General features: G+C 38.4%; 1 protein-coding gene across 1 annotated transcript; it reads right to left on the reverse strand.

Moving 5' to 3' along the window:
• Positions 1-1,833: 1,833 nt before the first annotated feature.
• Positions 1,834-10,916, reverse strand: dusp4 (dual specificity phosphatase 4). Its single transcript, XM_041970312.1, has 4 exons — positions 10,278-10,916; positions 8,962-9,089; positions 6,940-7,159; positions 1,834-4,654 (listed from the first exon to the last, which is right to left on the reverse strand). Exons 1-4 carry the CDS (start codon positions 10,645-10,647, stop codon positions 4,266-4,268), a joined length of 1,107 nt encoding a protein of 368 aa, XP_041826246.1. The 5' UTR covers positions 10,648-10,916; the 3' UTR covers positions 1,834-4,265.
• Positions 10,917-13,118: the final 2,202 nt, after the last annotated feature.

The following is a 13,118-nucleotide window of genomic DNA, read 5'->3' on the forward strand; positions in this document are numbered from 1 at the left end:
AGTTGTTATGATTTCTTTTTGCTGTAAAGACAGTTACCATATGTATATAAGTAAATGCTAACAGTGTTAGCATCCGTTGCTACTTTGAAAGGCTAGTTAAGTAATTTAGCCTGGAGTCAGACTAAAGTTAACTTTGCCCTTAACGAAAAGTAGAATAATTGAAGTTTATTTAATTAAGTATACCTGAGTATAAGTATAGCAAGTATATTATGGACCATTTACGTGCAGTACATGTGTTGTGTACTAGAAAGTATACTAACTTAATACTTCCTCAGACTGAATTAGAATATTTTAAGTTTACTTTAAGTATACTTTATAAGATCATTTTAAGTTGACAATAGTGTGCTTCCAAGTACACTCATTTATTTACTACTAGTGTATGAGGTAAATACTTCTAGTCCACATTTTAGTTTATGGAAGTATACTTTAAGTATACTTTTATGAACTTAGAATTACTAAACCTAAACTTTTAGAAACATAAAAATAATGCAGCTGAGTACACATACTATTTATTGGAAACTTTTAAATCCAGCACTATATGATCTTGAACATGTAAGTGTATAACAGGAGTGATACCTCAAAGCAACACGGGTGTAGTGAAAAACATTTTTATTCTGCTAATTTAAATTAAAGCATGAGTCACCTTATTCCTTATTTGACCTTGTTCTGTACTTTGATGAAGATATACTAAGTATTAGTACTTTGTGGCAGAAAGAAGTAAAAAGTATACTTAAGTACAAGTATAAGCTTTAGTATGAAAGTATAAGTCTCAGACTTCTCTTTATACTTTTCAGTATATGCTAAGTATACTTATACTATTCTTAAGTATATAAAATATAGTATATAAAAAGTAAACTTTCAGGGTACTGCCTCAGTATTAGTATAAAATAAGTATACTCATAGTACACTTTGAATAAACCACTGTTTGCTAAGGGTGCGCTTCCCTTGCACTTTTTGACAAGCAGTAACTTCAGCAGATTAGTACCATTTAACAACGCTAACCCTCAGTCCGTTTCAGAATGAAGGTTTAAACGTCTGTAATTTGGAATTTCCAGATTTTCTTTTATTGATGAAATCTCAACTCCATCATCAGTTTTTTTCATTTCTAAGATCAGTTTCTAATTGAGTCATGCAAGTATTTTTCTTTATTTCTACAATCATGAGCACAGAAAAAGAGCTTCAGTTTCTATTATCTATGTCAAGAACATGAAGCTTATGAAGAGCTGTAGAGTCGTCTGAGATCTAGTTGATCTATGTGGAAAGTTTTCTCACGATTAGCAACTATCAGCTGAAATAAACTAAATGATGCAGGAAACTATTCTTACCAGTGGGTGGCACTGCTAGCCAATTTTTATTTTTTTGCAGAGCAGAAGTGGAATAAATGCACATCTTCAGGTTTATTTTCTGTTTATTATTTTTTGCTTTTCACATACCTATAAGGGAAATATTGGTAGAATTAAGGAGTTCCTACTCCAGCTGCAGCTGTTTCACATAAAAAATTTCAGCATCATGAGTCAAGCAGTGATATCGCACCTCTAATTCTGTCAGTTCCTTTCTTTTGTCATACATTTAATTAACTGTCAGCTAGTTTTATTAGTAAGAGGAAAACCCTCTTCTTGCACAATAATGTAATTTATATGTGTATCTATTGCACTTCTATTCATATGTGTGTTTTCTTAGATTCATATATTCCCCCTAACTGTTATATTCTGTGTGAAGTTTGCAGGCACGACTTTGACTAAATAGCACTTTTAGCTGATGGACATTACATGTAATTATATGTTTTGTATTTGCAAGTATTGTCACCGCCAATCACAGATAAACACACACAGCTTACTTAAGAACATTGTTTATTCAACAGTGGATCTTCAGTAATAAATAAATGTACAGATCATTCATTCTACAATAAAACTGAGGGGAAATTTTGTTTTCGAGGACTGATATTGTCACGATGGGTAAACAGCAATGATTGGACAAGAGACACACCTAAGACAGAATGACTAACACAAAGAGACAGATAAACAGGTACAAACCATACAGATGAGTACAAAGTATTGCATTTTTCATTGATTGGCTCTCTTCTCACTCTCCTCCTCTCTCTCTATAATTATGTGTACATAGTCAAGTCAGTCTGGCATCCATCACCATGATGTGCAAATCAATCATAAATTACAAATACGGTATTGCATCACTTCAAAGTGCTACAGAGATATTTTCTGACAATCTGCAAAAACTGAGAAAGTTTGTTTTATTTAAAATGTGTGTGTATGGGTGTTTATAGAACTTTTTTTTTATTTCTTTTTTGCCTTTGTTGGTCTAGCACAGTGTATATCTTAGCTTAGCTTGAAGCTTAATTACTACAGTTATGGTATAAAATTGTGATATGAAAATTTAATGTGAGTTTTAATGAAGCCTTGTGCTCAGCTGGGTGGAGAGTCAGTAGGTCACGTTGGACCGATTTAGAAATGGATTTAAAAGGGGAAACAAAATAGTTTTCTTAACCCAATAGTTAAGTTGTCTTAGTGAAAAAGGTGAATCTGCAGCAATCTCAGATGATACATGTGAATCCTTATTTAGATCCAAAATGTCAATGCCTCAATAATTTATGGTTGTAATGATTTTTTTAAGTCTTTTTTTTATGTTCAATTAGTATTTTAATGTCTACATAATGTTTTTTGTAAAACCTTTGTCTACGTATTACATTATGTGTGTATGTGTTTATAAAGAGTGTGTCTAAAAGAATACAAACAGAAAAATGTTGCTTTTTTGACAGTGTGACCAAGTCTGTTCTGCACTGTTGAAATGATGAGATTTTTACAGGTCTGGCCTAACATTCAGCAATCTGCTTTCCAATATTTATGCAAGAGAAAAAAAACAATCAGAGATGCCTAAATCTTTTATGAACAAGGCACAAACACCTTAAAAGACCATCTTCAAACGATGTGCATTTTTTGCCCATTACATATATAAAAAAAAGATCATTTTCCAAGGCAACCAACAGGAGCCAGTGTTTTCAGTTCATTTCAATATGCTATGAAAACATCTCGGCTGAAAAGAACTGAAACCCAGGTCGTGAAAGTGATGTATGTTTTGGAAAATTGGAAAAAAGGTGTTGAATACATAATAGATTAAAAATAAAAAAAAACACCAGCATGGTTGTTTAAGTGGCTGTCTTCCAGGGCTACTGTTCCCTCAGTTCTACCATTTGACCAAAAAGAAGACTCTTGGATCTATGCATGCCACTTAGCAAAACTCATTTTCACCTCTTCATTCTCTATTTTTCAGCCCTTTCATCTAAAACATTTTATGTGATGTAACAGATGGGCTTTCCTAAAGTGTGTCAGGGGCTTGCAAAGGGGTTTCCCAGTCCATTTGAAAGGGCCCTGGCCTTTATTTGGCATCTTATTTTATTTATTTAGCCTCTTCATTTGGAGGAGACAGGAACCGAAGGAGAAGGAGGGGAGTGGGGGGTGGGGTGGTGCCATCAGGCTGAAGATGAGAGGCAGAGATGAGAGGATGAGGAGGAGGGAGGTAATATAAAGGGATGAAAAGGAGATGAGAGGAGAGGAAGGTGAGGGGGAGAGATGGAGAGAGGAAGAGGACGTATGAAGGACAGGAAGCTCCGGTCGGATCCCCGGCAGAGCACCTGTCACTGAAGAGGCTCCTGCTTTCTGTCACCATCTCCTCCCCTCTTTTTTCCATCCATCTCTTTTGTCTGGTAACAGGAGGGACACCCAAAGAGGAAAGAGCGGGTGCTTAAAATTCCTCCTTCCTTCCTGTGTCCATCTCCTCTCCTAAAGACCTCGTCTCCATAGCAACAGGCCGTCTTCATACTGAGCTTATTCAGTTGGTAGTCATGAACGTGTGTGTGTGGGAGAGAGAAAAAGAGAGTTTTGCTGCTGCGTAGGCCTCTCTGTGTCAGTGGGTCTCTGTGCATGTTGGAAGGAAGTGTATCTGTATCTTAAGTTGACATCAGTCCAACGCTCCAGCTGAACTTTATAACAGAAACAAGTTTTGAAAGCCAGTTCATTTTTGGTCAAGTGGAATAAATGTCTTTTGAAACTGGAAGGAGCGTTGGCTAGGTTGTGAACTTCAAAAAGTCTTTTTGGTGTGTTTTGAATCACACACCGTGCTGCTTCTCACTTTCCCACCATGGAAGCATGTACTTACTGCAGTGGTCTGGGAGACTGACAGCTTATCCAGCCAACGGCAGGCCAGTCTGTGCTCACTTCAGTTTCAGCAAAAAGGCTGTGACTGGCTGTCCATCAGCAGCCGGGGGAGGTTGTAATGGGGCTGTGGTGCAAGTAGGCAGGATTCACCACTGAGACTGGGAAGCTGAAAATGAATGGAGATGTGGGCGTGGTCGTCGTTGAGGTGGTGGCTGTTGTTGACTTGGGTCCAAGAAGGGGGCTCGCCGTGGCTGCAGCCTCAGCAGCGCACGAGGTGGCGAGGACTTGTGACTCGAATTGCAGCAGCTGGCCCATGAAGCTGAAGTTGGGGGAGATGATGCTGCGGCGCCTGCGCACAAACTCAAAGGCTTCTTCCAAACGCACCCGCTTCCTCTTCATCAGGTAGGCCAAGCAGATGGTTGCAGAACGGGAGATACCTGCTTGACAATGGACCAGCACTCGCCCACTGGAGTCCCGTACTGAATCTGAGGAAATAGAGGGGTCAGAGGTCAGATGTTTCCAATAAAAAATGAAAACAAGCTAATACAAACATTTCCAGTTAAAAAATAGGTCAATAAATTCTGGATGGACTGGTGCTGGTACAGTCATACTGTCATATAACCTGACGAGAGAGATCTTCCTCTAGCTTTATTGGAACATATCTTGAATTTAATTGAACTGAATAATATGGCTAATCCCTAAAAGGTAAATTATCTTTGCAGCTTTAAAGATTCAATACTAGGCACTATTCCTTATAAAAAACAGTCTGAGGAGAGTTATTGCTGATAGCAGGAAATGACCTCCTATACTGTTCTTGGTCAGAGCAGAACTGGGGACACGTCTGGTTGAACTCACTTGGTGTTAATGTATTTCCTAACAACAACTAGGTGGAATGGACTTGAAATTGAATTTTCTAGTGTCCTAATGAGATTTTTTTTCTCACACTCAAGTATTAGATTAACATCAAATGCCATCTGTTAGCATTGTCTGTCATTGTGAACATGTTAGCAAGCTATTAACTGGCTTGCTAGTAATTAAGAGTGTAAACTTAAGTCAATATTTTCTTCAACTGAACTGGGTATTTTCATGTTTATTTTCTAAAAGCAAAGACAATTTTAAAGCTTGCTTGGGTTGGTTAATTACAGTACTGCTTTCTATCCTTGAATTTAGAATATTAGCAGTTTGTCAAATAGCACTGACGTCTCCTTTCCATCAATACCAGCTGGTTGTTAGTTCTTGGTGGGTGTCAGTGCTAGTTTGAGGTTGGTTTAACTTCTCCAGTCTTTAACAGACTGGTCTGCTTTATCATGTATGTCACAGTATAAACAGACAAGTCATGTTTATTTATCTTATTTGCCCAGACATCTTACATATTACTAGTCAGAATTTATAAAACCATCTAGTAAATGACCATCTATTTCAAAGGAAAAATGTCCAAAATAATTTTATTTTAGTTATTTTAATCATTCATGACACCTAATTAAATGTAATGTGCCTCTGAGCTCTCAGACACTGGAAAGTGTATCTCTATTTTCTGGTATTTTACAGGCTGACTACATAATATAATACTTGTGAAATTAACTAACAATAACATTAATATTAGAAAAAACAGTCATTCTTCCCATCATTTTTCTGTAATCATTAACAAATTGTCTCCCATTATGTATTTTTTTACACTTTTCAAGTATCTTTAAACACACCAGATGTCAGCTTCACCTCAGACTGCTATAATTTTCTCTCCTCTTCACTTTCATGCCTCTCTGCACAGTCAAAATGATAACTAACCTCAAAGTGAGAAAACAGCAAATCACATTTACAATAACCGAAACACACAAGTGCCAAATTTGAGTCATCAGCCTCTTTTTCACACTTCCTCCTCTAACCTATTTATGGCTTTGCCTCGTTAATATATAAATATCTGCTGCTGCTTTATTACAGGGAATAACTGGATTTAAGTAAGAGTGTAATTAGAGCATTTACAGTAACTCAATTTCCCCAAGAGCCCCAACGTGCATGATTAGTTAGACAGCCAATGTTACAGAACATGTGAGGCAGCCTGCAAGCCATAAGAAACCCAGAAAGTGAAAAAGATGATGGAGAGACTTCGATTTTTCACAATGATGAATTTAATCTAATTTTCTATTTCTGCAATTCAGCTTAGAAGAACTTCAGGGGCACATGAGCAGAATTATACACTCTCTGGGAAAATTTATAAATGTTTCTTTAAATGCAGAAGATGCTTGATTGCAAATAAACATATACCCATTTCTCATTTTCCTTGCATTACTCTTACTTTTTTCTTTTTTTTGTTGGGGGTGTCGATGTATACATTTTTACACAGACAAATTTCAGGTAACTCCACCACCCCGTCTGTTCGCTCAGTAACAGTGGATGAGTCAGACTCTGGTCCCACAGCAGCTAACTATGACGCATACCAGCACCTACACCTACACACATCAGAGTACATGCTCGCAAACACAACAGTCGCAGAACGGAAAACCACACGGTCTCTATGCACAGCGCAAAAACATACTTTAATAAAAAAAAAACATATCAAGGTGCAAAGAAATCATTAATTGGACAGTTTAATTATTTTAAATGTGCTGTTTTATTAAAAATATTATGTCATTTTTTGGGGGGGGGGGGGCGGATGCTAATTTGTGACAAGATGATCGACATCGAGCAAGTACTCAACCAAAAGACATTTTATAGGCTTTTATAGACATGATAAAGTCTTGTCTCCCCCACCCAGTGCACATCACACACTGACCTATGAACTCAATGGCCTCCTGGAACCAGCAGCTGATATCTTCTTTGTGGTTGTCCTCCACTGGGATACACTTGTACTGGTAAACGCCCTCGAAGTGGTTGGGACAGTCAGCCGACACGTTCAATAAAGCAGAGATTCCTATGGCATCCAAAACTTCTTTCTTTGAAGCGTGAAGGGCGCTGCCAAGGTAGAGGAATGGGAGGATCTCCACTGGGCCGCCCTGGACACAAAACATATGGAAAAATTCATTTATACACATTTTTTTAATAATGACCTAACTACATAAAGAGGCATCTCCTGACCCAAGCAGCTGAGGCAGCCATGTTGTGTGAGTGAATGCAGGCAGATGAAAAGCCAGCGTATGTGATGAGACAAAGAATTCCCTGTCTGAGTGGGCAGCAGAAGCCAGATACCAGACGACTTTGTGACCTCGCCTGAATATTTTGTTAATCACATTAGCGACGCTTCTTATTGGACAGAGGCAGCTTATTATCTGTACAAGAAACGCTGGCTCATTCAAGATTCACAGTTTAGTTTGTCTGTTTGTCGTGAGCTGAATTTCCACATTCAGACAAATAACATCTCAGTTGAGGAGCTGACTAAATAATGTTTACGGCCTCAAACCAGACAGTTCAGTAGAAATACCTGCACACTTCTTATGTAGCATTTCATAGTTCTCTCTTGCTCTGCTTAGAAAGCATAATTTTTCTCAGCTCCTCGAAGAAAAAGCTGCTCCACAGCATTTATTTAGGATGTCAGCAGCTTTTCAGAAACACATGTTTGCAGCTGCTTTTGTGTAAGCAAAAGCACCACTGCACCATGTGCAGTAGATAAGCATGTAACAACAGGACTGACTGTAAGTTATGAATATTAATGTCTTCTGAGATGATGGAAGTATCTGCAGCAACATAAAAATGTGGAGTTGCACATTTATTAAATGGGTAAACAAAGGAAAATGACATCCTATTCCGTTTTAAGGTTTAACTGTGATCCATATTATCCAATAAAAAGCGGAATTACTGCCACCCCTTTTACTGGATCTGAGAGGTCAGCTGGTCAGCAGCAGTCTATACTAGGAGTTCGACTTATTGACAGAAGCTCTGTCTGTTTATGTCACCGATGCTGACGAACTCAGTACTGAAACGGAGTCAGGAAATGATCAATAGCCGCTAAGAGAGGTAGCGGGAAGGGGGGGAGGGTGACAGAGGGTGGCTAGCTGACCCCAATCGCGTTCATGCTGCCACAGGAAGTTGCAACGTCCCTTAAGTGAGAATGCACCTGACGGCACAGCAGAGACAATCAAGCATTTTTCTTGGAGAAAACAAACACAGAGGCTGGGTTGTCTCTCCCCTCGTGCATTCCAGGGGAATTAAACCCAAATCACATGTGACTGCGAGCGTTGCATAAAGTCTGCAGGCTCAAACAACAGATCACTGTCCAACAAAACAGGGCCAGCCAGGTCATAGGAAGTAAATGCCGAGTTGAATCGATGGTAAACTTCCAGGCCAGACTGTTATGAGACAAATTACTAATTCAGTTCACATGTATGTTGTTTATCCCACTTCTAACTTCGAGTAAGGATACTTCTGAGGTTTGCATAATAAAGCTGTAAATTTTTGCAACTTTATTGTCATTTAGCTGTAAAGTACTTGATACAGCCATTGTCTCTTTTTTGGAAGAAGTGCAGAGCACCTTGATTTCATTCAAATAAGGGTGCTCTGGGGTTTTGTGTAAAACTGAGCCTGGTTAGGATAGTTTTAGTCTTTTATTTATCAAATATGAATGTTAAACACACACAAAAAATGCTTTTGTATAGTTGAATCACTACAAACTAAATGCTTTTAGTCCAGTATGTGATATACCTTTGTTATTATTCATGACATTTATGTAGATGCTTTTTAGAGACACACTTACACCAATGCCACACTGGTAGATATTATCCGTATCAGTTCTTGTACTATTTTCATCTTGAAAAGGTGTTCAGACAGGTTTACAATATTCTTCCCCGTGTTGTATTTTTACCTGATCATTGTGTGGCGTTCCACACGATGAGCAGGAAGAGTCGACACTGGACTGGCTGGTGAGGGATGGTATGGATTTGGTCTTTAAACAAAACTCTGGATACTCTGTGAAAAATTTGTCGTATCCCCCTAGAAATGACAAAAAGACACATAATGATCAGATGTGTGATGATTAACAATTTATCAGAGAGCTTGCAGGAAAAACACTGCAGTAACAGAAGCTTCTGGCTGCTTTAAACGTACCACATTTCCACAGACGAGGAGAAAAAAAGCATCAAAAGCAAAAATCTGCAGCGGGATTTCCAACCTGCTGTGACAAGTGTCTGCCTGTTTATCATCTTTTTGCTTTTCTTTTTAAAATAATCTCCAGACTGACCACTGCAGTCCAAACCTCAAGTATCAAATCATATTTACTACGATGTGTCATCTTTATGAGTCGCACATAATCTTCTGTTTCAAGACATCTGCATTATTAGGATGTACAAAAATAAATTAAACAAATGGGGGGATTGCGCCACAGCTTGCAGCAGCTTCGGTTTTCAGATTCCCTGCAGTCTAAATATAGAGAAGATAAACTGAGTGCTGATTTTGGTTCTTTATTTTCTTCCTTCCTATCAGTAATTTACCCACAGTGGACTCTTTGTGAAATGATCATGAGTGAGCTGGATGTCATTCCACTTTGATGTGGCTTCTACGCATCAGCATTACCTCATTCATTCAGCTCCCAGCTACTGGTCTATGTGTGGATGTGTGTGTAGCTGCAAGTATGTGAAAGTGTGTATTGGAAAAATCAGACACACCAGCACATATAAAAAGATAACACAGTCAGTAGGAAATCTGAAAATCTGATTTATTTATTTTTTATTTATTTATTTTTAATGGATGCAGTAAGATTGTATTAGCTTCCTGGAAAATAAATGACCACCAAATTTAAACTATTAATATAATTTGTAATTCTAAGTCTAAATATATATTTTAAATGATGAAAAATGTCATATTGGGTGTACATTTATCAGACATTCAACGATTTTAACCAATGTCTTAATTAAATTAATACAAATAGAACTCAGTGTTCTTGTATTTTTTTCCTCTCTCTTATTTTTATTTATTTTATTTTTTTTACAAAATATGGCTTTGTACACCTTTTACCACCTCTATAACCCTACTGATATCACCAAGTTAGGTTAAATATCTGTTGTATTGTTTTATCAGTTTTATACATCTAAATGATACGCATTAAGCCTTATCACATGATAATAATTGATATATCTGACTAAATCCTCAAATGTTAATGAAGTTTTTATTTTTAATTTTTACCTTTCAGCAGGTATATGTGCGTTCCCGTTGAGTCCCTGAACAGAGCGTTGAGCACCAGAGTTAGGGTGCTGTCCTCTTTCACCGTGTCCGCGTCCGGTGTCCTCTCGTCGTACAGAACCACAGCGGAGTACATCCCAGACCGGAGGCGGCTACGGACCTCTTCATCCCCGGCCAGTACCTGGTCCAGGCTCAGCGCGGAGCCCTTTGCCCTTCTCCGGACGATGGTGTTGCAGCGGGCGTTGACGGCCCCCCGGATGTGCCCCGCGCTGAAGGCGAGGAAGGAGCGGCAGTCCAGCAGCAGGCACTTGGCGCTGTCGTCCTTCAGGAGCCGCTTCAGCACCGTGCAGTCCATCTCGCACAGATCTTCCATCGTAACTCACTTCAGGTTGAGCGTCTGTGAGTGTGTGTTTCTCTGTCTTCAATCTCCGAACTCAGACTCTGTTTTTGAGACCCCACAACCTCTTGAACAAATTTGGAAAAGGTGCACGGATCCTGCGGTGGATTTTCCTCCGCGCCTCTTCTCTAAACGAGCATTGTAACCGCACTACTTTTTTACGATCAGTCCAGTCACGTCCCTTTCTTTCTCCTTCTGCCTCTCTGTGTGTTTCTCTCTCGGACTCTTTTGCTGTTTTCCTTTTTTTTATGAATGGATGCATCGCGTCACGGCGGAGGTGACGTCAACCAACATCAGCCTATGGCAAAGCGTCCAGCTTCACCATGCCCTTTCCTCCTCTGTCGTTCATTCATAAAAAAAGAAAGACATCAATGAAAGTAGAGGCGATGGGAATGGCGATTAAACTCCACAAGAAACTGTCTCATCACCACTTTTTAATTATGGCTTCTAAGGATATAATAGTAGTAGATGAATAAATTATAACTGTTTCCAGCTCCAGTTTCTAAATGGAATAGTGATAGTAGCCTTTTTCTTTATTTGTGAAGGTATTAAACCCAATAGAATACAGTTTAAACTTTTTTTTTTTTATAATTTATACTTGTTCTTTAACAAGTCTTAAACATTTAATACTATAGCCCTCATTTATATTAATAAAGTCAATGAAAGTGACTTATGTGGGGAAAAAAATCAGCATTGTATGTTAAACTCCTGAAACAAAAGGACAATATTTTAGCTTTTATTATCATCTGTATAACTGATGCCTCGACCTTCAATTCTGCTCAAATATTTTTTTTCATACATCAGCTGTATGTTACCTGTCATGTAACAACAAGCTGAATTTTTTTTAAAAAGGGGGGAATAAAATCAATTACTTAACTGAATTATACCAATTTCTTTTGTGTCAAAATTGTACTGCTTCATACAAATGCGATTACATTTATTTTACCTGCATTTGATGTCATTCTGTTTCATGTTCAGCGCTTGAACTTCATTACTTCAGTGTAGTTGTGGTTTGGATTGGTAGAGTTTGTGTACACGCGTGTGTACGTCTGAGTGTGCATGTGCAAATTGCATCCTAAGCGGATACAATTTGCATCTCCTATCACACAGGCCTTAGAGCATATTCAGGTATTTGCATGTTGATCTCATTTCCATGGTTACGGGAGGAAAGAGAGCAGCACGGCTGCAGATGACAGGAAGAAAATTCAGACAAAACAGACTGAAAGCAAAACAGACCGACACTCAAGCTTGATGAGACAAACTGAAAACAAAAGCTGATGGGTAGGTTAGTGAGAGAAACATGTATGAGCTACACATAGGCAGTGTATGGGAATGCAGATATGTGTCTGAGATTATTACATGCTGAACTTCTAAATTAGTAGATATTTAATTCATGTTATATAAGTATAATGCACTAGTAAAATTTAAATAATATATCTGTAGGTATTTTTTTCTTTTTTAAAAAATGCACGCTACCTGTATTTACTGTCCAAGACGATGCTGTTCCAAACAAAAACAATACATCTTACATTTCTCCCAAATGTAACTTAATAACTACCCTCTCAGTGCATTTTCCCCCAAGGCCAAGCACAGCACTTGACTTATTTAGTATTTTCTCAAATGTGTTAAAGCCCCCTTGTGGAAAAGGAATAAGAGCAACTGTAAACTGATATTTATGAATAAAATAAGGTGTTCTCTATAAAACACTTTTCGTTATCAGGTCTGAGTGACTTCAAAACTCTTTGGCATAGATTCTTCAAATCTTTAGAACTCTACTGAAGGGCTGAACATAATTTTATCAAGATGTTTCCTTATTTATTTTGATGATGGTGGTGGCTGTCTAACATATTTTATCCTTTGATTTGTCCTCTGTCTGCCTCCATCTCAGATTCAATCCAAATAAATTTAGATATATGTGAACTCATACACTACAAGGTGCAAATATAGTATTATATGCAGCAAATTTAAATTATAATGAAAGGATTGCAAATATTAACAAGGAAAATGTGATACTGTAAGGTGGAAAACACAATAGCAACAGACCGAACGTAGCAGAGAAAGGAGCCAGAAGATGGCAAAAAGAGAGACTCTTGAGAGCTGGAAAGAAAATAGGAGGTGATTTCTTGTTCTAGTATCTCATATTAACACACACATGCACACCATGCCGCATTACTATCAACCCTAAACAATGCCTCCAATAGGCGGGATGGTCCTGCTGCCGTAGCAACAAGGGAGAGGTGTGGGGGGGCGGACACAGCAAGTAGGGGGTTGTAAGGGGATTGGCTAGAAAATGACTCTGCAATGATGTCATCCCTCCCTCCACCCTGCTCTCCTGTGTCCATCCATTCATCCTCTCTCATTACATCCCTCAAATGCATGCCGTCATCCATCAATACAGTGGACGAGATGCATCTATCTTCCTCTTCTCTTTATTTACTCAATTTTTG

The sequence above is a fragment of the Melanotaenia boesemani genome, chromosome 19 (genome assembly GCF_017639745.1).
Source record: "Melanotaenia boesemani isolate fMelBoe1 chromosome 19, fMelBoe1.pri, whole genome shotgun sequence".
Taxonomy (NCBI): Eukaryota; Metazoa; Chordata; class Actinopteri; order Atheriniformes; family Melanotaeniidae; genus Melanotaenia; species Melanotaenia boesemani.